Below are 27544 nucleotides of genomic sequence, written 5' to 3' on the forward strand. Positions count from 1 at the left end.
AAGCCAGAGAACTCCGGTATCACAATTGTTTTATTTATCAGTATCAAATTACATAGCAAAGTAAATGAACGGCATTTTCAGAATGCCTCCCTTGAATACTGTAATACAAATAAAATTCAGAAGATTTTCTTACTCATACAATGTACTCTGTTGTCTTAAACTGTGCGTTGAAGTCAAAGATTCCATTTTGGCTTATCCTGTTAAGATCACCCGCATTATTATTTCTGTACTTCATTTTCACAAGCATATATCCTTTTAGATGCAACCCTCAAGTCCTCCAAGACAAGAAAAAAGTTTCCTATTCTGGGCACTGCTTGAAACCCCTAAATACCCTGTTTCTGCCCTGCAGGAACAGAGACCACAGAGCTCTGTCCTGACAGAGGCACACAGAGAGGCCTGATCCAACATTTCGTAAAGCCAATGTGATGGCTTCCAGCCACAGGGCCTCAGATGGGCCTCATGGGCAAATTCCTATTTACTGCAATGGAAGAAGGACCGAGACCACCGTGTGTGTGTGAACGTAGAATAGTGGGAGGGGAAAAAAACAGATACAAATTCTCCTCAAAAACGTCACCAGTTTGAAAACTGGTGGAACATCAGTCAAATCAAATTATGCCAATTGGACTTAATTATTTCTCACCTGGATTACACAAGCAAAACTGAATATACTACAGAAGTATAGCTAGACCAGAGCTGGGATAGCTTCATATTGTGCTACTCCTGGGAATGGTGCTGGGACGAGGGGGGGGGGGGATTCTAAGTACCAGGGTTGATGAATGGAGCTTTGCTGGGTGGTGCGACCTCTAATTTAACACATGCAAGTCACTTTTGTGTCAGGGAGAAGAAAAGGGCTGTCAGAACAGGGATAAACTTGAACAGAAGTACAGAAGCCTCAAGGCTGGGCCACTGGGGAGGGGGATGAGGAGGAGGAGGCAGAGACCCCTTCTCGATCCCTCGGGTGGCCCAACGTCAGTGGAAGTCAGGCTTCTCTGGGAAGGTGCAGCCGGAACGCTTGATGATCACACTGGCGGCGTAGTGTCCAGCACGGATGCACTCCGTCAGCGGCCGATCGTACACGAGCTGCGAGAGGAAACCTGGAGGGGTGAGAGGGAAGGAGAGCGTTACAGTTGAGAACACCAAAAGACACCTGGGAACACGCCTGACCGATTCTTTCTCCTAGGGTGCCGACCGAAAAAGGGGGCACCCTGCCCCTTGGCCAATGGGGAGCGATGTCAGTAGTAGTGACATACACTTCAAGCCAGTGGTGCCTCCTCTGCTTCTGGGCATTCCCAACGGAAACGGCTACTTATCACCTCCAAGAGAGCAACTTCATAGCTGCCCTCTGTCGGCCTCTGACGTGCTTTTGTGCTGTGAACTGTGCCGTCAATAACCACCCCCCAGACAAGCAAGGTGCTCCGTCCTCAATCATTTTAAAACAGTGCAAGAGGCTTCTGTGGTCAAATAAATAAAATAACTGTAACAGGAAAGTTTGTTTCTTAAAAATTCAACATTGTCAAGTCCACAAAGGGAACACTGGACTGAAAGCGAAACTCAAGAGAGAACATGGCGGGAAAGCAGTCATCAGATTGAAGATGCCAGGTGTGCCTCTGTGTGTGTGTGTGTGTGTTTGTGTGTGGTGTGTGTGTGTGGAAGGGTCTCAGTCTAGCTTTCCAAAGCTCCCAGTGGTGGTGGTTTTGGAGCTGAAATTCGGCAGCTGACAATAGCCAGACGAGAGCCCCAATTGAAAATGGCACCATGTAGACATTTCAACCAGTACATCAATATTGGATACCTCCCACCAGGGTTCTCAAAGTCAGGCCACAATTAATGGTCCTAAGCACCTTTTGAGACTCTTCAGAATAAACTTTTTAAAAGACAGAAGAGGAGAGATGACAGATAACCAGATCAGCTCCTTTGAACAAGGTCTCTGTCAGCATTTGTGTGTCTGGCAAAACTTGATATATAAGAACAAACCCAAAAAAGCGACACAGGCCTGCATCTTTTAAAGTGAAATCTGTCCCCCCCCCCCTCGTGTCTTTACAGCCAACCATCACTACTAACCAGGGCAAATTTTAGTCTGACAAAGTTGAGTCCCATCAGAAAATGTCAGTGGCAACTCCATCTCATTCTCCTCAAAAGCGTGCTCCAAAAGCTTCTTTTGCCAGATGAGGAGTGGCCTCATCCTGTTACTCCTGGAGCTGCTCTCTAAAGCTAGAGCTGGGCAGAGTCTTGGATAGATCACAGCAGAGCCTTTTCCCCAGCGAAAGGCAGCACGGAATATATGAACTGCAAAGAGTGGCAGAAGCTCACAAAAGAGTGGGGGTTGGATCTAAAATTTCTGTGCATTGGAGGATTTATGTTGTCATGATCTGGGCTGTGCTACCAGAGGCCTACTAGGCCCAGAGAGCCTGGCTATCAGTAGATGAGGCTGGGCCTACAATTCCCAGAAGCCCCACGGAGGTTTTGGAGCCAAAATGGACCAATAGGAAAAGAGGAGAGCTGGGAATAAAAGTTCTGGAGTGGCAGGAAGAGCTGTTCTTTCTTCCAGAGGGCAGAGCCAGAAAGAAGGCTGCTGCAGGGGAAAAACCCTCATCCTGAGGGAGGGGTGAGTAGAGTAAGGCCACTTGAGATAGTGAGCTAGGGAAAGTAAATTTAGATGCGTTAGGGTATTTGATTTCTTTTCTTTTCACCCACTTACTGTTATTATTCTGCACCTTGTTGTTTAACCTCCTATAAAATAAACCTTTTCCTTGTTTTACTCTGCCTGGTCCTCACGCCTGTTATTCGGCCTAAAGGGAGGTCTTGGGAGGGTGCTCTGGGCCTTCTCAAGGGAACCTAAATCCAGAGTGGTGGCAGCGTCAGGTGACCCCCCACCTGAGCCGTGACATGGTGGCAGCGGTGGGATGAACTAATTTTGGACCCTGGTGAGGCAGAGTGCCATTTGGCCTTGGCAGAGAGAATTATTTTTTTTTTGCTTTTGGGCTTAAGGAAGCCCCATTGTTTGAAGGTGCCTGTAAGACCAAGTAAGGGTCTGGTAAGGTGTGGTGAAAAGCTGACATGGTCCCTCTGTGTCTACGTGGAGGGAAGTTTCGAGTGGAGTGCTGCAGGGCTCGGTCCTAGGCCCGATGTTGTTCAATGTTTTTATAAATGACCTGGAGGAAGACATAAAGGGGATGCTTATCAAATTAGCAGATGACACCAAGTTAGGTGGGATTGCTAATTCTGAAGAAGATGGAGTCAGGCTGGAACAGTGGGCTGAGACAAATAAAATGAATTTCAATAGAGATAAATGCAAAGTCCTACACTTAGGTACAAAAAATCAAAGTCATAATTATAGAATGGGAGGGACTTGGCTGGTAGTTCCGCTCTATCACCTCCTCGGAGGTGGTAGTTCCGCTCTATTCTGCTATGGTCAGGCCTCACCTGGAGTACTGTGTCCAGTTTTGGGCACCACATTTTAGGAAGGATGTTGACAAGCTCGAGCATGTCCAGAAGAGGGGAACCAGGATGGTGAGAAGGTTGGAATCCAAGTCTTACGAGGAAAGGCTGAAAGAGTTGGGTATGTTTAGCCTGGGAAAGAGAAGGCTTAGAGGGGACATGATTGCAGTCTTCAAGTATTTGAAGGGCTGTCATGTAGAAGATGGAGCGGATCTATTCTCTCTTGCTCCGGATTGCAAGACTAGGTCTAATGGGTGGAAATTACAAGGGAGTCGTTACCGGCTAAATATCAGGAGAAACTGGTTGAGCAGTGGAACAGTCTGCCTCGGGAGGTGGTGGATGCTCCTTCGCTGGACGTTTTCAAGTGGAGGCCGGACAACCATCTTTCGGGTATGTTGTAGGGCTATCTTTTGGCTATGCCCCTGCAGAGTGCAGGGGGTTGGACTAGATGACCTGTAAGGTCCCTTCCAACTCTAACATTCTATGATTCTATGAAAAACAAAAGGAAGGAAAGAAGACAGAAATAAAGAAAGAAAAGACAGGAAGGAAGGCAGGCAGCCAGACAGGCATCCCTTCCCTCTCTCTTAGTTTTTTTTTTGGGGGGGGGGGGCTTGGTTTTTTTGGGGTTTTTTTGTTTGGGGGGGAGTGAAAGGGTGCCCTGAAATGCCTACCCGAGCAGCTGACGGTCAGATTGCAGGTCAGCTGTTAGCAGTATAGACCACAATCCCAACTCATTTCTCCACGGAACTCTATAAACCATTTTCTACTGTGGAACTCTGTTGCTTGTGTAGAAAAGCCCTCTTCAATAATTCAGTTTTGCATCATTTGCAGGGATGTACTAAAAGGAAGGACAGGATTGCCCACTGGAAACAATGGGAAACATTTGGAAGGCCTATTGGAAATACTGGGAGCGAGGAATGCCAATTGACTTGCATGGGCTCCATTGAAACACATTACAGTACAAGTTGAGTAGCAATAAAAACACGGAATGGATTTTCCATTAAGGTCTCTGGGCAAAAATAAACCACTCAGGGAATACGATGAGAGACCACAGAGTGGAATGACAGCCCCAGGGTGTAGCAGGAGTGTTCAACAACAGAGCGCAAACCAACCCACCTTTGCCAAGAGCGCATGGCTATGGCTGGCAGCTCTCCCTCCCTTTCTCCCTGGGGAGGAGTCTCCCAATCCCCCCCGGCCCCAGCTAAGCTTTCTGCCCCACAAGGCAAGGGCCCGCCGCCCACCACAGCAGCCCAAGTGGAAAAACTGCATGAGCATGCCCAAACCTTACCCTCCGCCGGCTGGGCGAGCTTCGAGGAACCATGTGCAACTCTCTGTGAGGCCAGGCGGCTGCCTCTGAGGCTCAGAGGGATCGGGATGCGGGCAGCTGCAGTGGCGACAATGTGCCCGCAGCCCACCACACAACCACCAGAGCAAGGGAAGTGAGGGGGCTGCTAGGAGCTGGGTGTGCCGTGCCCTTAGGAAGCTGCTGGGGCAGGGCCCACTCCTCCTCCAGCCAGTGGAGACCTGACCTGCGCGACTGGGCTGGAGGCAGCTGGAGGGGGGAGGGGGAGGGAAATCAACTTGCACCGGCTGGCGCACAGCACATACAAGAGGGAAGGGAACTGACGCTCTAGCCCTCATCTCTATGGCTTTCACAGCCATAGAGACTTGGAGGACTTAAATGCTAGAGCGTCACTTTTCCGTCCGCCATTTTGTCTCCTAGGACCCAATTTTTAAAAAGCGGGTAGGGGTTTTTTTTAAGCGGGGGTTCCCTGCTGAGGCAAGCCTACCTGGTGCCCACCTCCATACCCCCACAACCCAGGTACAGGACCTCTGTCTTCGATGGATTTAACTTCAGTCGACTCTGCCGCAACCATCCAGCCACAGCATCCAATGCCTCAGCCAGATTTCCAGGAACAGAGGACGGGTGACCGTCCATGAACAGATAGAGCTGAGTGTCATCAGCATACTAATGGCAACCCAGCCCACAGCTCCGGACTAACTGGGTGAGGACCAGTGTTCCCTCTAAGCTGAGTTAGTGTGAGCTAGCTCACCATTTTTCAGCCTCCGGCTCACAGATTTTTGTCTCTGCTCCGGAAGGCTGGCTCCAGAGCAAACTAATTTATGCAGTAGCCAAATCACTCGCTCACAGCTTTTATGCCAGTAGCTCACAAAGTAGAATTTTTGCTCACAAGCCTCCACAGCTTAGAGGGAACATTGGTGAGGACTCTCAGAGTCCCTGGAGAAATCAGTTCCTGTGGAGAAATTGGTGGGGGCTGGATAGGAGGGGACCCTAAAACTGGGGGCAGGCCTGGGCCCAGCCTCCCCCCCCTTCCTCTCCTGTCTCCAGCCAGTTGTCTGAAGGCAGCGCCCGAGAGAGGGCAGGGTGGGGAGGAGGTCTGCCCCCGAAGGCTGCGGGAGGGAGGGGGCAGGAAGCGGCTGTTTTAGTTAGTGGGGCTTTTGGGTGGGGGAAGCCAGTTAGTTCAGTCAGCAGTCAGAAGTCTGGAGCCAGCCAGGCTGTTTGGTGGGAGCCTGCAGGAGGGAGAGCCCCTGTCGGGAGACCTGCTGGTCTAACCTTCTCCAGTGGAGTGAAGTGACGTGCCCACCCTGCAGGCCATCCAGACAGGGCCTGAGTGTAGAGAAGGGAGAGATGGAGCGGTTTTGTCGCCTTTATTTTGATTCTTCAGTTCACGGTTAATATGCCTGTAAATAGTTAAATGCTTTCAAAATAAATCCTTTTACTGTTGACGGCGAGAAGCCCCTCTGTTCCCCCCAGCCACTTGGACACACCGGGGGTGGGCCGGGGACTCCCTGAGGAGGACAACAGGGGCAAAATAGCCAATTGCCAACTCTCCAGGGGAGCCCCGAAGATTGCCAGGAAGCCCCAAGGTGGGTTCCTAGCGACACCAGAGGGAGGTTAGGAGGCTGCCCCGTCTAACCAGAGCCCAAGAGAGGGACAGTGGTGGCAGCAATACCCGGAGGCAGTGGAGAAGAACTGCCCCTTCAGGTGCCAGGTCAGGCAAAGGAGGGGTGGGCAGAGTGGGGCCTGCCAGCTGACACAGGCCCATTCCGCCACAGCTCCCAACAACAGTAATTCAGGGGAATAAAAGCTTATTGAGACATTGATAGGATCCAGACCCTTAACGATTCCGTGTTAGAACTAAACCCAAGTGCATGAAGCCAGCATTTATACCCTAATCAAACAGGACACACTAATGGCTCTGAGTCAATCACACCTAAGCGAAAAGCCCGCTTAGTTGGTCTCAAGGTTACATGTCTGAGTCGAGACAGATAACAGCATAGTGGCTAGAAACGAAAGCCCACATTCCTGTTCTCACCTCCCACGTTCCCATGGCAACCAAGCCCAATAGGGGCCAGGTTGGCAATAACACTGGCAAGATGATCCCCCCCTGCGGCACTCCACATTCCAGTGGGTACCGTGGGGAGACCCTCTCGCCCAGCGCCACCCTCTGTCCCCGACCATGGAGAAAGGAGGAGAACCATTTCAAGGCAGACCCCTCAACTCTTACGTCGGCGAGGCGGTGGGTCAGAAGGCCGTAACTGACCGTATCAAATGCTGCCATTAAATCTAATAGGCACAATTTTGCTCTATGGCATAAAAAAGCAGTGGGGGGGGGGTCTGTGCATTCTCCCTCATGCAGTTTGAAGTACCTCTAAGGCCTCATTATGAGGAATGTTGGTATATAATGATACCACATCAAGTGTGACAAGAAGCATGTCCTCAAATTCCATCCTGATCATCTCTAACATGCCCCCCAAAATCCATGGTCTCTTTTAGGTAAGTGTTAATTCTTGGAATAAAAAGTAGGCTCTCCTCCTTTGGAGGTTTTCAAACAGAGGCTAGAATGGCCCTCTGACAGCAATGCTGATTGTGTGAACCAACGCTCCCTCTAAGCTGTGGAGTCTTGTGAGCAAAAATTCTACTTTGTGAGCTACCGGCATTGAAGTTCTGAGCGAGTGATTTGGCTCCTGCATAAATCAGTTTGCTCTGGAGCCCTCCTTTCTGAGCGAAGACAAAAATCTGTGAGCTAGAGGTTAAAAAACTGTGCGCTAGCTCACACTAACTCAGCTTAGAGGGAACACTGGGGTGAGCTGAGGCAGATCATGAGAAGGAAGGGCAGGAAGGGTTGACTCAGTGCTTAGTTCTTGTGGCCCTTTCTTACACGCCCAGGAAAATGCTGATGGCCACTTTGGGGTCAGGAAGCGATTTTTCTCCAGGCCAGCTTGGCCAGGGACCCTGGAGGGTTTGGGGTTTTTTTTCTCATCTTCTGGGCATGGAACAGCCGTCACTGGGGGTGTGGAGGGGGAGGCATCTGTGAATTCCCTGCATTGTGCAGGGGGTTGGACTAGGTGACCCTGGAGGTCCCTTCCAACTCTATGATTGTAAGTGGGGGGCCTGTGAGACTTGTTGGGGGAATCCCATCTCCCCCTACTGCTGAGCCTGGTATGGCTCCAGGCCCGCTCACCCACCCACCCACCTTTGAATCCAGCCACAGTGGTCTACCACCAGCAGCTCTGCAGAACCAAGGTGAGGGTGTTGTCTGTCCCCTAAGTTTGCACAAGGATCTGTTTCTAGTCAGTGTGGGCCTGATCAGTGAATTCAGATATCTGCAGATTGGCCCACCATTGGCTACTTCACACACACACACACACACACACACACACACACACACACACACACAGAGAGAGAGAGAGAGAGAGAGAGAGAGAGAGAGAGAGAGAGAGAGAGAGAGAGAGAGAGAGAGGAAATATTCTACAGAAATGATGGACATTATGATCCTTTGTAGTAAAAGAAATGGTCAGATCTTTCAAATCACAAAACTTTCTGTTCTAAATAAAGTAACTTTGGCAAGGGAAAAACTCTTTTACTATTTCTGTCAAAGGACAGTTACTTTTTGGCCAAAATGGTACAAGCAAAATATATTAGTTTTAAAAGGCCAAGATAAATAAATGAGATTGAGAGAGAGCGAGAGTGTGCGCTGACGGTGCTTGTTAAATTCAATAAAGGAAACCTTCCAAATCACATATTATTTAATACATTAATGCATTTAATACATTATTTAATACATTTTTAATACATTCTGCAACCTCTATTCTGCTCCCTGAAATACATGTCAGTATGCTCAGGGGCTGCTCAGAGGTTAAGATGCTGAGCTGCAGACCGGAAGGTCGGTAGTTCAGCAGTTCGAGACCTGAGTGCCGCATGACAGAGTGAGCTTCCGTCTCTGGCCCCAGCTCCTGCCAGCCTAGCAGTTCGAAAGCAAGACATTGCAAGTAGATAAAAAGGTACTGCTTCGGTGGGAAGGTAACAGTGTTCTGTGCGCCTCGGCATCTAGTTATGCCGGCCCCATGACCATGGAAACGTCTTCGGACAGCGCTGGCTCTTCGGCTTTGAAACAGAGATGAGCACCGCAACCCTAGAGTCGTATTCAACTGGCTTTTGAGCAAGGGAAACCTTTACCTTTTTATTCTAAGAACAGCCCAAATTGGTTCATGAGATAAAGCTCTAATTTTGTGGACGTCATAGAAGATCAAGCTGCACAATGTGGACTGTGGTGTTCTTTAAAAAGAGAGCCAATATTCCAAAGAGACACCTGCCACTGCCAGCTTGTTAGGGTCTCACTGGTCGTTCCCATCACACCAGGCGGAAACAGCTGCTCACAGCAGCCAGCCTTGTGCCATTTGCAGAGGGGCTGCTGTGGTGTTCTCTCATCTCCCAGCTGAAAAGTGAATGGCGCAATGATTCCTGGATGTCTTTCAGACTTGCGGGCATGGCTGAAGAGATGCCTACCAGGCTGGTCAAGAGCAATTAAGATGGTCTGCAAAGCAGACACCCAGAATGTGCACCAGATGAGTCACCGTCACAGTCCAAGAACTAATGGATGAACATCAACAGGATGCAACTTCTGTGATTTAATTCTGCAGCAGATGCTGCTCATGGCAGCCAAGAACCATCGCAGACTTGCCCTCATCAATCCAAAGGCTGGCTGCTCTAAATGGAGATGTATTGTATTACTGTTATTAAGGACAGAAGCTGGCATCTGATATTGTATTACTAGAACTGAGATACAACATTAACCACTGACCTTTTGTGTAAATCCCCCTGAAGTCAATGGAACTACTTCATTCAGGGATTGCAGAGAGACAATGTGGGGCAGTGGGTAGAGTCACAGCCTAGGGTCTGCGAGGCCCAGGGTCAGATCCCACTCTGCCACGGAAGCTTCCTGAGTGACCTTGCTCCAGCCACACACTCTCCGCCTAACCATCCAAAGCATCACTTTTCTCCAGGGGGGAAGGATCCTTGTAGTTCTCCAGGCCCCACCTGGAGGATGGCATCCCTACTCAGGAGGGGCCTGTATCTCTCCTGGGATCAGACGTAGTTTTGTGCCTCAACTGTGCCATAGTATGACAGACCAGGAGGGATTTCTGTTCAAACCTGAAGCAGTCCCAAGTTTGCAGGGGGGAAACCCTGAAATCTAAGGGGAAACAATGCATCATGGAACCAAAACTCCCTGAAAGAACAGAAACGACGTCTGTAGCTTTAAGAATGCCCACTGGACTCTGCGGCTGTTGGGGTCGCTTGGCAACCGCAGCACTATTGCCAAGCATTCCAAGCCTTGATTTCTGGAAAGCGAAGCCATGAGAGGGGGAGCAAGACTGGGGGGGGGGGAACAGCTCAGGAAAGGCCCCTCCCCCAGATCGTTGTGCTCGGTGTAGTGGCTAAGAGTGGCAGACTAATCTGGAGAACTGGTTTTGTCCCCACTCCTCCACATGCAGCCAGCTGGGTGACCTTGGGTCAGGCATAAGTTCTTTCAGAGCTGTTCTCTCAGCCTCACCTACCTCACAGGTTGTCTGTTGTGGGGAGGGGAAGGGAACGGGATTGTAAACTGCTCTGAGACTCCATTGGGTAGTGAAGGGTGGGGTATAAATCCAACCTCTTCTCCCTCCATTCAGATGAAATGCCACTGACAACTATTCTTTGAGTGTGGTTCTCCAACCACTTCCCTATACAACTAACTATCCTAGAGTCCAGTCCACAGTCCTCTAGTTTACCCATCAGAATGTCATTCAGCTTTGCTGAAATCCAGGTAAACGACATCAACAGCATTCCCTTGATCCAGTAAGCTCGTCACTCGATCAAAGAAGGAAACGAGGTTGGTCTGGCAGGACCTGTCGGGGACAAATCTGTGTTGACTTTCCCGGATCACCAAGTTGTCCTTTAGATGCTCACAGACTGATCCCTTTTAAAACCTGCTCCAGTAACTTTTCTGAGGCAGAGGTCAGACTGCCTGGCCTGTAGTTTCCTGGGTCTTCCCTCCTCCCCTTTTTTTTGAAAATTGGGATAACATCGGCCCTCCTCCAGTCTTGTGGTACACGTCTCCCGTCCTCCAAGAGGTCTGGAAGATGATGGACAAAGGCTCTGCAAGCTCTCTAGAAAGTTCTTTGAGCACTCTTGGGTGCATACCATCTCTTCCTGGGGGATTTGTACTCATTCAATGCAGCCAGGTGCTTCTCAGCTACCTCTCTGTCCATCTCAACAAGCAGCCCGGACGCCGTGCCTTGCCTACTACCATCTGTTGATGAGCCTGTTCTCTTCTTCAGGGGAAAAACTGAGGCAAAATAGGCACTGAGCCTTTCTGCTTTCTCTCTGTCCTCTGCCAGAGTTTCTCCATTTCCACCCAGCCTTGTGTTTGCTCCTCATGTAGCTGAAGAAGCGTTTCTTGTGGTGGCGAGCCTCCCCAGCCGTGAGCTCACTCTGAGCTTTGGTCTCTCTGAGGGCTGACCTACAGTGCCTAGCAACCCACGGATACTCTCCTTTAGAAGTGTGTCCTTGCCCCTGTTTCTTGGCCATGGAGGCCCAGGTCGCCACCGTTGCCAGATCTGCCTCTCATCATCTTTGGCAGACCAGGCAGCTGGCTCCCTGCCTCTCCTCCCAGGACTGGGCTACAGTGACTCATGCAATGGTCACTCCCAGGCTTGATTACTGTAACTCGCTTTAGGTGGGCTTGCCCTTGTGGCTGATCCGGAAACTCCAGGTAGGGCGACATGCTGCGGCGTGCCCGCTGACTGCATTGCCTGTGAGGGTGCACATTCCGGCCGGCGCTACGCCAAGCACACTGGTTACTGATTGAGTACCCGATCTGTTTCAAGGCATTGATACTGACCTTTAAAGCCTTCCCTGGCCTGGGACCAACATACCTGAAGGACTGCCTCTCCCCATAGGTGCCCCGGAGAGCCTTGTGCTCTGCCGGTCAAGATCTGCTGGTTGTCCCCAGCCCAAGGGACGCCCACTTAGCCTCAACCAGGGCCCTGGCCTGGTGGAACACGCTCCCGTCTGAGATCAGGGCCCTGCGGGACTTATTACCATTCCACGGGGCCTGTAAAACGGAGCCGTCCCGCCAGGCCTTTGGCTGAGGCTGCAGGCATCCCATATAAATTGGCCTCCCCCACTGAAGCTCCCCCACCTGTATGCATCCCAGATTAAGAAGATCTCAGAGACCCAATGGCACCAGCCTGGAAATTATATGTAGAGATAAATAATGTGATCTGTTCTAATCTATGTTGTTTTAAACTATTTTTAATTATTTGTGTTTTAATTATTCTGGAATGTATTTTAGAGCCTACTTGTGATCCGGCCTGAGCCTGCTTGCGGGGAGGACAGAATATAAATTGAAACAAACAAACAAAGAAACATTCCCCTTTTCTCCCTTAGCACATCACGGTGTTCACTGTCCATCCACATTGGCTTCTTGGATTCCTAATCCCTACCATGTTTCTTTCTTGTTGGAATAGTGAGGGCTTGAGCTTGCAAGAGCTCTTGTTTTAGGAGAGCCCGCCCTTCACTTGCTCCTTTCCCTTCCAGCAGTCTGGCCCATGGAATGATTTTCATAAAGCCTCTGACTTTATTAAAGTCTGCCCTACTGAAATCTAACATACACGTGTGGCTATGAACTTCCTTGGTCCCCCACAGCAAAAGGAATTCTAGCAGGACAGGGTCACTTCCCCCTGAGGTCCCCACCACCTTCACCCCATCTGCCATCTCTTGCCTATTGGTCAATATTAAGTGGAATATGGCTGAGCCCCTCGTAGCTTCCTCCACCATTTGATGAAGGAAGTTGTCGGCCAGACAGGTCAGGAAGGTACGTGACTGTGGACGCTTCGCAGAGTTTGTCTCCCAGCACACATCAGGGAAGCTGAAGTCACCCATAGCTACCAGGTCATGTTGTTTGGATACCCTGTCAAGCTGCCGAGGAGGGCAGCCTCCACCTCCTCATCCTGGTCTGGAGGTCTGCAGCAGACTCCAGTCACAATACCGTTTGTCCTTCCTTCCCGTATCCTCACCCAGATACTTTCCACCGGGCTGTCGCCCTCCCCCTCCAATATTTCCCGACAAACAAACCCCCTCCTCACAAACAGGCCCACTCCGCCTCCTCTTCGACCCTTTCGGTTTCTCTTGAACAGCTCGTATCCGTCCACTACTACATTCCAGTCCTGGGAATCATCCCTCCAAGTCCCTGTGATGCCTCCTAAATCAGATCCCTCCGCCTCCTTATTGCCCAGGCTTTGGTCATTGGTACACAGGCATCTGAAACCCCGCCCCTTTGGCTCCATTGGACCCGCCCCTCCCAGGTGGGCCTCTGTTATTTGCTGTCCTTCATTTAAATCCCTACGTTGGCCGTCTCCTTCCCCTCTTGGTGTCAGTTTAAAGCCCTCGTGATGAATCTCTCCAGGTTTCTGCCAAACACATTCTTCCCCGACCTTGACAGGTGAAGTCCATCGTGTGCTAGTAGGCTGTCGTCCAGAAAAGCTAGCCCACGGTTCCAGAATCCAAAATGCTCCTGCTGGCACCGCCAACGCAGCCAGTGGTTCACCTCCATCATCATCTGCTCCCGTCGTATTTCCCTTCCTATGACAGGAAGGATCGGAGAGAACACCACTGGTGCCCCCCGTTCCCTTCAGCTTCCTCACGAGAGCTTCCTAGTCACCCTTGATGCCTTCAGAGTTGTCCTTTTCACAGAGCACAAACGTCTGGTCTTCTGTGTGTCCCCTCCTACCCCCACCTCTAGCTAAGGGGTACCCAGTGTGGTGCCCGTGGGTGCTATGGCCTCAGCCAGCACCTCTCCTGGTGCTGCTCAAGTGTTCCTAGAAATGCTGTCGGAGGCTCCCACGGCCAGAGTTCATTAGTGGTCGTAGATTTTCCGGGCCGAGTGGCCTTCCCTTCTCACCTAGACACAGAGAGCACTCCACCTTTCTGTGCTACACCTCTGAGGATGCCAGTCACAGCTGCTGGCAAAACGGCAGGTACGACAATGCCCAGACCACGGCCACACGGCCCGGGGAATCTACAGCAGCTAACTGTTTTTAGAAAGCGAGCTGGGCCTAGGTGGGGCTTTTGTCCAGTAGGGCTTCTAATGGGCCGTGCAGGTCAAGACGTATCTGGTTAGACAGGGCTTCTGCCTCAAAATGTCGAAGGGTTACTGTGAGAATTATGCGTAGCCGCACTTCCTGACATTTTGTTGTTGGCTCCACCCCCCGCGGCAGCCATTTTGTTGTTGCACCCGGAGGGGCCTCTGCAGGCTCAAAAGCGTTGGGGACCCCTGCCCTAGCCCCTCTCTGTCACCCTGATTTGCACATAAACGAGCAAGAAACAAATAATGAAATCCCAAAGTCTATTTTTTTTGGGGGGGGGATTAATTACAGGTACAAATGTGTACTTCTTTGCTCCGCTTACCTCTTCATTCAAAACTCGGGTTGTTTTTGGGTGCCACACTCCAAGCAAAAGGAAGAAAATGCCACCCCAAACACACACACACACCCCCGCCCGCACAGTTCTACTCTCTGGAGGCATACCCATTTAACAAGTGATCGCCTTCGTCTCACGCGCGGGCACCCGGAGAGGAAAGTTTCAGTAACATCTAATTACAGGATAACTCCCCCCCCCCGGCAGGTTGAGCAGTTTGCTGATTTTAAGGGGTCTTGTCTTCTTCCGGCTCTCCCACTTTCTCCTCAGCGCGGCCCATCTCTGACAGGCGACCATGGAAGAGTGCCGGTTAGCTCGTCCAGGCTGACACTACGCTAAGGACTTGCTTCCCCCTCACCAACTGAAATCAATACCGTGTTTGAGCAAACACATTTACAGCTTTATTAGGATGTCTGGCTTGTTCAGTAACAGCCACTTGAAGCTGCGGTAGCAAATCGACTGGTCTCAGTTAAAGTGAGAGAGAGAGAGAGCTGGGCAAAGAGGCCCGTCGATAACGCTTGTTATAAAAATACACCACAGGGGACCAGAAAGCGGGAACAAACAGCCTGGAAGGTGTCAATATTTTTACTCAATATCAATATTTTTCCTTTCCAAGAATGTAAAAAACAACACAACACAACACCTCCCAGGAGTTTGCCGCTTATCAAATGGACCACATGCTAAATATCAAATACTTTTTTCCTAGCCAAGTTTGACCCCCACTGCCGACATAAAATAAATACCAAGCTCAACCCACCTAAGAGCATAAGTAACAGTTAAAGCAAATGCAGAGAGGAATGGATCGAGTGCGAACTGCAGTCAGGACCCAAGGGTGGCCGAGTGAGAGACTCCGTTCCTACTGTTCATGGGCGTGAAGTTACTTCCACATAAATGGCGAAGATGACTTGACAAAGAAGAGGGAGAGAACAGACATAATACGGAGAAAGAGGCAATCAGGACACCGCTTAGAGCTACTGTTTTGGTGGTGTGGGGAGAAACACTCACCCGAAGAACCCTTTCCCCCTGAGTGCTGCTTACAACTGCCGGAGAGGGGACAGGGAGGCAGGAGAAAGGGAAGTTACTCTCCTGGCTGCGCTCACAACTGATTTGTTTCTTATAAGTCAAATGGTGCTTGTTCTAGTCATCTGGGGGCGAGCAATAAAACACAAAGAGGTCAGAAATTGCTCATCTGCCCACAGTTCAGTGGCCAGAGAGGTCTACCCACGATTCTCGGGGGCCCATGGCTGCATTCACATAATAAATCTAACTAGCTAAGCAGGAAAGTTGTCACTACAGCTACACAATTCCATCAATACTTGAGGATCCACAAATCCCCTACTACATCACTCTTTAGAACTGACAAGAACAACAGCAACCTAAAGTACTGCACAGAAAGGATAAGCCCCGTTGCCCAAAAGTCAAGAGGTGGTTCAAGACAGTGATGGATGGCAAGGCCGAGGATGGTTTAGGGGAAGTGCCAACAAGATGAGGTGGCCTAAGAACCAGGCTTGGAGGAAGAGGGGGTGGTGGCAGCAGATGAACGAGGGGTGCCTGGGGATCCCCTGGAACTACAGCTCATCTGCTGGAGAAAACGGAGGCTTTGGTGCTCTATGTACCCCACTGAGCCCCCTGTCCTCCCCAAATCTCCAGGAGCTTCCCAACCTGGATCTGGCAGCCCTACAACTCCTCCATCTCCTGATGGTGGCCCGAGGGGGGGGGGGCTGGCAAGCCCAAGAGGAGCACGTGCCGAAGAAGAGGGGCATCTTGACAGGACGAAAAATAAAATAAAAATCCCTGCAAGGAAGAAGACTGGGGAGAAGGGCAGGCTGATACCTGACATGTACGTTTTCCACATGTGATGAGTTTTCCCAGAGGGGAACATTCAGCCATACAGCCACTTGACATCCTGAATTAACATCCGCACAAACCAACCCTGACTGCAGGCACCTGGGGTCAGAGGCTGGGATAGCATCCAGAACTGTGGGTGCTCTGCAGGCTACTGATACACGACGCCCAGAACACAAAGCACGTCCTGCATACCTTGACTCTGATGAACTACTCGGGTTTTTCCCCAAAAAATATTTCCATGTCTATTGTTTTTAAATATGGCTGGAATTCTAAAGGGTTGATTTCTAAATGGCAGTAACACTCTATGGAAAAATAAATAGCGCTGTACAGTTTCTGCGTTTATCAGAATAATAAGGGTCTTCAAGATGTGACAGAGAGAAATCTACTGGAAACATATGATTTGGCAATATCTTGTTTACGGAGGGCCAGTTACAGAGACAGACTGGTCTCGTAAAAAGCAAAGATGGAGACCAAGCATTTATCTTGGTGGTTTAGGAATGACACAAATGGCCCAGCAGCAGGGTGGGGGTCCCGGAAGTCACTGCCTTCCAAGCAGAGGCCGACTCTTCACCGGGAGGTCCAGCGCTAACACCAGCGTACACCCCTCCAAGAACGTCAGCAGGTGGAATGGAACGGAACGGGCTGTCAATCAAGTGCCAATGATATTAAAATGGAATATTCATATCAAAACTTCACACACGGCACTGGGAGTCAAACCAGAGGTGCGCCTTGAACGGATTGCTCTCACATTTGTCTTCATTCGGCAGGAAAGCGATGACGGCTGAAGCATCCTCCCCTTCCCCCTTGCACCTCATTCATGAAGATAGATTTGGGAACAGAAATCCAAGGCAATATGGGCCATAAAGCCAGACATACCTATTTGACAGACAAAGCCTCCTGATAAACAATGACATATCTCTGGGCACTGGGAAAATCTGCTGCACAACCATCTCCATTCAGCCACCCCCTTTCCAAACATTGTTTCAGGAAAAGAGTGAAGACAGAGAACGGAAGACTCAGAATTCTCCCCTAATCTGGAGCTTCTGAATGATTCAGAGGTGTCAAACTTATTTGTTAAGAGGGTTGGATCTGACACAAATGTCACTTTATCGGGCTGGGCCATGTGTGCAACAAAATGTAATGCCAAGTACTGAAGATATAAACTTAATAAACGACACAGGCAAAACCAATTAACAATAGTTGTTGCAGATTTTCCGGGCTGTATGGCCATGGTCTTGGCATTGTAGTACCTGACGTTTCGCCAGCAGCTGTGACTAGCATCCTCAGAGGTATAACACAGAAAGATGGAGTACTCTCTGTGTCAAGGTGAGAAGAAAAATGGTAGGCAGGTAATTTATATCTACTCAGGAAGGTGGGGTAGGGCTGACTTTCCCAGGCTGTGACATGCTAATGGAGGAGTTTTCCTGAGGAGGTTCTTCTGCATATGGATTGGCTGTTGAAATTCTAATCTTATCTGTAGTGCATGTTTTTCAGGACTGGAAACCATGCCCAATTTATTGTTAAACTCTCTTCTTTCCTGTTGAAATTGTGTTTATGAATTTCAATGGCTTCCCTGTGTAATCTGACATGGTAATTGGATGTGTTATCCAGCATTTCAGTGTCTTGGAGTAAGATACTGTGTCCTGTTTGAGTTAGGTTTTGTTCAGCCACTGCTGATTTTTCCGGTTGGCCAAGTCTGCAGTGTCTTTCATCTTCTTTTATTCTTGTCTGGATGCTACGCTGTGTGGTCCCGATGTAAATCTGTCCACAACTGCAGGGTATGCTCCTGCAGAAATGAGGGGTTGTCTTCTGTCTTTTGCCGATCGTAGCATCTGTTGTATTTTTCTGGTGGGTCTGAATACTGTTTGTAGGTTGTTTTTTTCCATAGGTTTACTCATATGATCAGTGATTCCTTTGATATATGGCAAAAACACTTTTCCAGTGGAAGACTGTTTTCCCTCGGTTGTTTGTTTTACCTTTGGTTTAATTGCTCTTCTGATTTCATTCTTGGAGTAGCCATTTGCTTGAAGTGCGTGGTCTAGATGATTTAGTTCATCATCTTGCAAGACGGATATGTGAACCGCACTTTCTCAGCGATGAACTACATCATCTAGACCACACACGTATATTTGATACCCCTGGATTAGACTTTTTACCAGAGTGACCCTCAAAGGTCTGAAGCCACAGTGCTTCCTTTTGTTTTAACTCTGGAATACAAATACTGTCATAAGGTCAGGGCTTTCCTGCACCAGGTTTGCACTCCAGCCTGACTTCTTAACTACATCAGTTTTCCTCCTTCTTTACACCAGGCCCATAGCCAGGATTTCCTCTTTCGGGGGGTGGGGTGGGTTTAATTTTTTTTGGGTGGGGAATAATTTTTAAAGAACCTTTTCCTGGATGTGTCAGTAAATAAGAGTGGACTTAATTCTGAGTTGACCAGGGGTGGCCAAACTTGCTTAACGTAACAGCCACACAGAATAAACGTCAGCTGTCCGAGAGCCGCAAGACATAAACAAATATCACAAACACATTTTTATTGAAAAATATGCAAATTTGCTTCTTATTAACATCAAATTAGACTGTGTGAAGGAGCTGCATGGGGCTCTCGAACTGCAGTTTGGCCACCCCTGGAGTAGACCCACTTTGGAATTGCAGTTCATTAGAAACACAAGGGGGATACTGTGAGGTGAAGCGAGGAAGCTGGGAATGAATGGCAAAAAGCCCCCCCCCCCCAGTTTATGGGCAGCCATGTCTTGGATCCTGGCCTAGGAATCCTCTGTGGGATCATCTCAGGCACAGTTAGGGGGCCTTTGAAGTAAGTTGGGGGGGCCCCTGCCCACCAGTGTTCCCTCTAAGCTTAGTGTGAGCCAGCTCACAGTATTCTAGCCTCCAGCTCACAGATTTTTGTCGTAGCTCAGGAAGGAGGGCTCCAGAGCAAACTAATTTATGCGGTAGCCAAATCGCTCGCTCACAACTTTAATGCCAGTAGCTCACAAAGGAGAAATTTTGCTCACAAGACTCCACAGCTTAGAGGAAGCGTTGATGCCCACCTCCAAAGGCCCCACCGTAGCTGCAAGACTCCTTTACAGACAGTATCATTTGCTGCTGGTATAATGTCCGCTTTTGCTGCCCCGTTTTTTTTTCTTCTAGTTTTTTGCCATTTTTTCCCCAGACAACAATGAAAAAACATGGGGAAAAACAAAACCAAAAAATACAAAATAAAAAAGGGAATCCAGCAACTGGTAAATGATACCATATATAAGGGAGAGGGAAAACGGTGGAGTTGAGAAGCCAAGCTGTGGCAAAAACTCACTGTGTAAAAGTAGATCATACTACTACCACCACCACCACCACCACCACCACTACTACTACTACCACTCCTCCTCCTCCTCCTCCTCCTCCTACTACTACTACTACTACTACTACTACTACTACTACTCCTACTACTAAATAAAAAATGACTTGGAGAAATAAACTTTTTTCCTTCAGAGGAAGCACAGTCTTTTTTGTTGTTATTTTGAATGTTTAAAATCATTTTTTTTACATTTAAAAAAACACTGCTGAAATCCCAGTGCACTACTGTGGAAAAAGCAATATTAATAATGAATAAAACAACTGAAAGGAACAAACATTTCACTGTTCTTGGGAAGGTAAAGGTAAAGGTAAAGGTTCCCCTTGCTCGAAAGCCAGTCGAATCCGACTCTAGGGTTGCGGTGCTCATCTCCGTTTCAAAGCTGAAGAGCCAGCGCTGTCCAAAGACGTTTCCGTGGTCATGTGGCTGGCATGACTAAACACCAAGGTGCACGGAACGCTGTTACCTTCCCACCGAAGTGGTCCCTATTTATCTACTTGCAATTTCTTGCTTTCGAACTGCTAGGTTGGCAGGAGCTGGAACTAGAGATGGGAGCTCACTCCGTCATGCGGCAACTCGGGTCTTGAACTGCTGAACTACTGACCTTCCACAGCCTGCAGTTCAGCGTCTTAACCACTTGAGCCACCGCAGCTTGGGAAGGTAGGAGGACCTTTTTTTCCAATTAAAATATAATACCTTCCTGCAAGATTACACGAACATCAGACAGCACAAATGTTGAAAAAATTACCTCCCCCCCAATTAAAAAAATATAAAACTACGGAGAAGAAACATGGCCCCACCTTCTGAGAAGGTTAAAAAAGAAATCCCTTCCTTTGTGCCTTTCTCTGGTGCCTTGTGGGTTGGAGGGCACAGAGTCCAGAGTAAAGGGGTAGAAATTAACAAGGAAAAAGAGATGGGGGGAAACAAGACACCGATTCCGCAGAAGTAATTTTTTTAAAAAATAAATACTGCCTGCACCAGGAATACACCAGCATGTAATATGGAGTCAAGATAAAGAAGAAAAATAATCTACTTCCTTGGGGGAAAAATGGTTTACTCCTTTAAATTATTTCTCAAAGACAAAGATTTTTTCTTCTTCTGGGGCAATTTATTTTAAAATGTTCTTCAATATTTCTCAATTTCCCCCCCCCTCAAGAAAACACAACTTTAAACTTTAAAATATTCTTTTTTAGTGGTCACTTATTTTATTTTTAATTTTTTTATTTACCTTACTTATAATTTCACCTTTCTTACAAGGGCTCCCCGCAGATTACATTTGCATCACACCCTAAATTCAATACCAAAATTCTGAGAACTGCAATTATCTATCAAAGGCTGTCAAATACCACCACGGGCCAAGTACCAGATACAGCCGGCTCTTCAAGACCGCTGCATGACAGGCATCGCATGCGCACACATGCAGCCTCACGCGTGATTCCGAAACTATTCTCTAGGATGCCCCTGAGTTTTTTGGAATCTTCTTGGGGACTTCTTAATGAAAAGAGCACTGATGGTCAACAAGCTTCCCCGCCTACTGATCTCCCTGGTAACACACAGATGTACCCCACCAGGTGAGGATGAAACTCAGCAGTACCCCACGTGAACCACAGGGGGCCCCTCAAACACACCCCAGATCCTCTGATATATGCTACATAAAAACACTGGAAAACCACTGTGATGAGCCATTGTGTATCAGGCATCGATACTGTCCAACGCAAAATGCTACTGCCATGTCAACAATGAAATATCTAAAGCCAAATCTTAAAATAAAACATCAGCCGTGCAACACGTCCATCGTGTACTTGGAGATTATCTGGCAGAGGACTCTGGAGACAGCCAGGGCCTTGCAGAGGAGAATGCTGAGGTGGGTAACATGAGCTTTGGTCCTCGGGTCAAGGTTGGGTTTCCCCAGGCAAACAACCGGTCCAGAGCTGCGTCAACAGGCCCAACCTTCTCTCCTGTGACAGCACAGCTTCCCCAGAACTCTCAGTCTATTTTTAAGCACGCAACAATCCTTAGAGCCACTGTGTTTCCAAATAAAGCAAGGACATCTGTGCTCCAGGTTTCCGTTGCAAAAACTGCACACTTAAGTGGGCCCCTTGTTATCAGAATCTATTTGTGTAGGTCTCTGGATCTGTCTGTGTTACACAACACTACGCTGGTTGCGTCCAAAGTACAGAGAGAGGATTTGTGTGCCTTTTGTGGGATCTTCTACTACGTGAGCCATTAAATTCTGTATACACAAACACACATGCTCAAACACACACAAACTGCCTGGTGGATTTCTCAAGAGGAGAGCAAATTTCAGCCCCAGCTTTGGAAAGTTGCATTTGTTTCTGGAAGGACGATTATGAAAAGGGGCTACACACACCAAAGGGCTTTGAGAGCCAAGCTCTTGGCTTCTGCAGCTTCCCTTTGAGCTGATAAGGCTACAAGCAGCCTTAAGCTGCCCTTTGCAAATCTCCATCGCCAACAGTTTCCACGTCCCCCCTTGGCTTCCACACCAGTGGCTTTATTCAGCCTCCTTTCCCTTCCAGCAGTCCTTTGGCCTAGCAGTGTCACAGGCTGGGTGTCCTTGTGCAGCACGGTGCTGAGATCTATGCCGTTTCTGTGCTTACAGTGCCAGAATATTTACAGCACTAATTGTTGCACACCTTGAGAGCACGTGGTTTTGCACCAGGAAATTCCTCCCCTCTCAGGCAGAGTGGGGCAAGGGTGTACAATTCAGAGGGAACTGGTATGTAGGGCTGTCAAGAGTTCCTGAAATCTGAGCTTGCCGGGTTGTGGACCAGATCCAACAAGAAACGCTTTCTTCATCTCAGGGGGTCATCTGTTGCATAGGCCTACAAGTTTCCTATCACCAATCAATATTATCTCCATGTATCAGACCACCACAAAAAGCATGTGACCAGCAAGCAGACTATCTGTGAATTCATGTGCACAGCATATTCTACATGAAACATATTATTACAGAATTAAACATTTCAGAATGCAGAAGTAAGGAATTGAAATACTTTAGGAAACGCTTATGCCATTTTACAGGAGAGAGAAACACTGTGAGCAAGTTGGCCCAAGCGAGCCGTGGCAAAATGGTGTTCAGTAGACTCACCAACAATGTCAACTGAAGCAAAGCGTGTGCAAGAGATGGACACAGAGCCCAAAAGATGACAGCACATTCACACACACGCACATGGAAAAAGGCACACACACACGTACGCGCGCAGGCGGGGAAGGAACCTTTCAAGGGGCCCTGACCAAAAGGTTATCCCAGGCCACGACAGGACCCAAGTGCAAGACTGGATCTGAGCTACACGCATGTGTCTCTTGCCGTGTCCACAGCTAACCTAGGCTTTGCTCGCACCCTCCCGGCTCTTTTGACCAAGACTCACTGCACAACCCCCCCGGGGGGGCTGCCAAATCCGGGCTGGGAAGCCCCTGGAGATTTGGACTCTGGGAAGGCGCAGGGGCTCACCAGGGGTCTGACGGAGCCCACGCTCCGAAGCCGCCCTTTTCTCCAGGGAAACGGATTCCTGTAACCTGGAGACCAGCTGTACTTTCGGGAGAGCCACGGGAGGGTGACGCTGCCCCTGCTGACTTCACAGGGGACAGGTCACAGGCAGAACAGCGACACAGCCAAGTCAGTGTCCAGTGACACTTTTAAGACCAACCAAGTTTTGTTTGAGGTGTGAGCACGAAAGCGGGACTCTGACTTTGTGCTTCTGCTTCAGAGCAACATGGCTGCCCGTCTTGATCTAGCCATCCGGCAATTAACAGCACAATCCTGGACAGAGCTCTGTGAAGGCGATAACTCCGTCTAGGACTGCACTGTGTTGTAAAGTGGTGCATGTCACTTGGACACTTTGAGGGTGGCTCGTTTCTAATTCATGGGTGGAGGCTCCAGGGGCTGGACATTCTGGACCAAGTTAAAGTGCTTCTGAAAACACAAGAGGTGGATAGGTAACGGCAAACAAATGGAAGCTGTATGGCCACACAGTCCACTGCAAGCCACAGAAGTTAAAGGTGAGGCAAAAGAGACATCTTTCTAAAATACAATCCATGGCAATATGTTTTACTAACACGCTTTGTTGGCACACCGCATGTGCTTTCTAGAGTGTAAATCGCATCCTGGGGACAGAAGCAGAAAACAAAGATATTTCTGAAGGAGCCCAGCCCACCTTCTGCCTGCAAGGTGCAGCACTCCAGACCTCCTGCTGTGTGCTGAAAACAACCGCCCGGCTGAACAGCAGCTCCACAGGACACGGGAGGCAAAGCCGGCATTCGTTCTCTATGATATGGAGAACTGTCCCACTGATCTTAGCAGAATGTAGTGATGCTATCTGGCCGTGCTTCCAGCAGGGGAACTGGATTAGGCAACAAAACCAAGGCAGACCAACGGGGACTGGGAAAAGGGGAGGGCCTGCTTGCTTCAGACGGTCACAGGGGCGTGTGTCTTGGCTGGACGACATACAGCCCTGTAAAGTTTTGCCCCTTTTTGAGACCTCTGGTATGTAACACCTGCATACAGACAACACCTCTCTGTAGCGTTCTGACGTGAGGTGTGTCATGCTGCCTCCTTGTCTTCCTTCACGTCTCCCAATTATTTTTGCTGCCATGAAAGACTCTCATTGTAGACCTCTTAGTTGGAAACTCCCCCAACAAACAAACAAACAAACAAACAAACAAACAAACAAACAAACAAACAAACAGGGTTGCTCAGTTATATTTGGTAGAAGGACAGAACAGTGAGCCCATGGGAGTGGCTCTGAGGTAAAAGGGGATCCTTTACTCTAAACACAATAGCTGTTTTCACTTGAAGAAGAAGAGGACATTGGGTTTATACCCCATGGCCCTTCACTACCCGAAGGAGTCTCAGAGCGGCTTACAAACTCCTTTCCCTTCCCCTCCCCACAACAGACACACCCCGTGAGGTGGGTGGGGCTGAGAGAGCTCTTGACAGAAATGGCTGTTTCACGGACAGCTCTTGTCAGAACTGTGGCTTGCCCAAGGTCATCCAGCCAGGTGCAAGTGGAGGAGGAGTGGGGAATCAAACCCGGCTCTCCCAGATTAGAGTCCGCGCACTTAACCACTAAGAAGAAGAAGAGGAGATTGGATTTCTCCCCCGCCCTTCACTACCCGAAGGAGTCTCAGAGCGGCTTATAAACTCCTCTCCCTTCCCCACAACAGACACCCTGTGAGGTAGGTGGGGCTGAGAGAGCTCTTTTGAGGACTGCTCTTTTTCAAGAACAGCTCTTATCAGAACTACGGCTTGCCCAAGGTCATCCAGCCAGGTGCAAGAGGAGGAAGAGTGGGGAATCAAACGCGGCTCTCCCAGATTAGAGTCCGCACACTTCACCACTAAGAAGAAGAGATTGGATTTATACCCCACCCTTCACTACCAAGAGGTGTCTCAGAGCGGCCGACAAACTCCTTTCCCTTCCCCTCCCCACAACAGACACCCTGTGAGGTAGGCAGGGCTGAGAGAGCTCTTGGCAGAAACTGCTCTTTCTCAAGAACAGCTCTCATCAGAGCTACGGCTTGCCCAAGGTCATCCAGCCAGGTGAAAGTGGAGGAAGAGTGGGGAATCGAACCCAGTTCTCCCAGATTAGAGTCCGCGCACTCAACCACTACACCAGACTGGCTCTCAACATAGAGTTTATTTAGAAGTATACCAACATTAACAATTTCAGTGTCGTTCATAAATGTAATGGTTTCTGATGGCTACACCTCTTTGTCCTTCTCTAAAAAATTTTGAATAGACTTAGCCACAAAGGCTTATTTGCTCACTTGCCACTTAGGCTAATAACTTTCAGAAAGGCTTATTTTCCTCACTTGCCTCTTAGGCCAATGACTTCCACACAGAGAACACAGATTTCTCTCCCTCTCCACAGCACCTCGTTCAGTCTCTTCACCCACTCAACCCTCTTCCTCCTCTCTCAAACAAACTCTCTCTATAGACCAGTCAACTCCCTCTCTTAGGAAAAAGCTACTATCCAATACACTTCAATCACCCATCCACACACACTCCCCTTAGTTGAGAGGCCTCCATTTTAACCCACAGCTGCATACACATAAAACCCCACATCAAAACACAGAAATAAAGCACACACAAAACGTTTCACATCAAAACACCACAAGTCCCCTGCTGGACTTTACCAGAAAAAGCTTCAGATGGCTAAGAGCATCAGTCAATGACAAAGGTCGATGAAGTGAAGTGAACTTGAAGTGCTTAGGCGTATGTCAGAAAACCTTAACAGTGGGCTGCACTAAAAATGTTCTGGGAACCAAAAAAGAACAGATTTCCTTTACAGTCTGACGTTTGTCTGCCACAGAACGCCAGAACAGAACCTCACATCAGAGGAGCCCAGCCAGTCCAGTTCTATAGCTTCTTTGGGGCAACACAAAAGAAAAGAAAACAACAAACTCATTCTGCTTCCCCTCCCTTACAAATCTATCTCTCTTTCTGGAAACCAGTTCTTATTTTCTAGTAAAGGTAAAGGTTTCCCTTGCTCGAAAGCCAGTCGAGTCCGACTGTAGGGTGCAGTGCTCATCTCCGTTTCCAAGCCGAAGAGCCAGCGCTGTCCGAAGACGTTTCCGTGGTCATGTGGCCGGCATGACTTGATGCCAAGGTGGCTCTTCCCACTGAAGCGGTCCCTATTTATCTACTTGCAATTTCTTGCTTTCAAACTGCTAGGTTGGCAGGAGCTGGGACCAGAGACGGGAGCTCACTCCGTCATGCAGCACTCGGGTCTTGAACTGCTGAACTACTGACCTTCCGGTCTGCAGCTCAATGTCTTTACCATGATCTATGATTAAATTTTAGCTGTTAGTGTTACCAAAACTGCAATCCAAGATGGGGGTATATCTGAGCAAAGAGGGGAAAGTGAAGAATTGGGCTTCTATGGGATGAAATGGTCTGGGACACAGTTGAGAAAGGGGTAAACGACCCCCTTATTCTAGGAAAGGAGGCAATCTGGGGCAAGGAGGACAATCAGGTCCAGTTCCTAGTCCGAATGCACCTCTCCTTTCCTGCTTCCTGAGCCAAGCAAAAGGTTACCATTCACACGGCACTGGGGGTACTCTTGTGGTGACAATAAAACCAGTCCGACACTGGGCAGCCTGGCGCACATTCAGAGGGATTGTGTCCATGCCCTGACTTACTGCCCTCCTGGGGATCTGTGCAACAAGCAGGCCAACCCTTTATAGGATCCTAGCATCACAGCGTTGGAAGGGTCCTCCAGGGTCATCTAGTCCAGCCCCCTGCACAATGCACAGACACACCCCACTTGCACAGCGCAGGACATTTTGCTAGAGGTAAAATGAATGCCTGCAGAGAACCCTAGGGAGGCGACCTCAATCTCCGGCCTCAAACGCGAGTCAGCAATGAGCTCCCCTACTCCGTGTACTTCCTTGGGCTCGCTGTCTGACAGATTAGTGGGTGTCAGGTGAAGCACAAAGGGGACCTCTGCTTGTCCCACCACCGCACAGGTGGCATGGCCAAAAGGAAGTCTACCCGGAGCCAGGGGAACAAGACAGTTGACTGGATGGTTTAGCCATTTAGGACTGCTGGCTCCACACAGACCAGCTGCTGACTTGGGTGGGAAGATTCGTGTATTGGACAGCCACATCCCCTCATCTTCCTCCCTTCACCTCTCCGGCTTTGCCTCCCTCTCCACCCCCAGACCACTGGTCATGACCCGTTTCCCATCCAGCCTTTCCCAACGGCACCAGAGACTCTTTGGTACTACCACACTGCACTCACGGAACTTTGCAGCCCCCTGATGGCAGAGCGCTTCAGTGACCCCAAATTCTGTTCCTGGTCCAAATGCCTGTGTCCTTCCCTGCTTCCCGAACCAAACGGCCTTCACCTTCCTTGGCTTCCAGGTTTTGGTTCCTGAATTTGTCATTGCTTTTGCAGTGCCGAATGATGACTGCGTGCAAGACCAAAGGCGTTCCTGTCAACGTCCATGTGTTCTATAGGTCTGGCTGTGGATCATATCAATCTGTTTGACAGGAGCTGACAGCTCAGAGTGTCAGTAGAGCTGGCTCCAACCAGTTCTGTCTGGTTGAGGGCAGAGCTAATTAACAGTGACTCAGCACTGGGTCCCGACTGGACAATGCTAGTATAAGTGTGATGCTGTACTGTG

The 27544-nt window shown here is 49.1% G+C and overlaps 1 protein-coding gene across 1 annotated transcript in view; it reads right to left on the reverse strand.

Moving 5' to 3' along the window:
- Positions 1-952: 952 nt before the first annotated feature.
- Positions 953-27544, reverse strand: part of ADK (adenosine kinase) — a 333994-nt gene continuing 307402 nt past the window's right edge. Inside the window, exon 11 of the mRNA XM_015414519.1 lies at positions 953-1094. Coding sequence (XP_015270005.1) covers positions 970-1094 — 125 coding nt within the window. The 3' untranslated portion in view covers positions 953-969. The remainder of the gene's footprint in view (positions 1095-27544) is intronic.

Source organism: Gekko japonicus, unplaced genomic scaffold, assembly GCF_001447785.1.
Source record: "Gekko japonicus isolate JY-2015 unplaced genomic scaffold, Gekko_japonicus_V1.1 scaffold484, whole genome shotgun sequence".
Lineage (NCBI taxonomy): Eukaryota > Metazoa > Chordata > Lepidosauria > Squamata > Gekkonidae > Gekko > Gekko japonicus.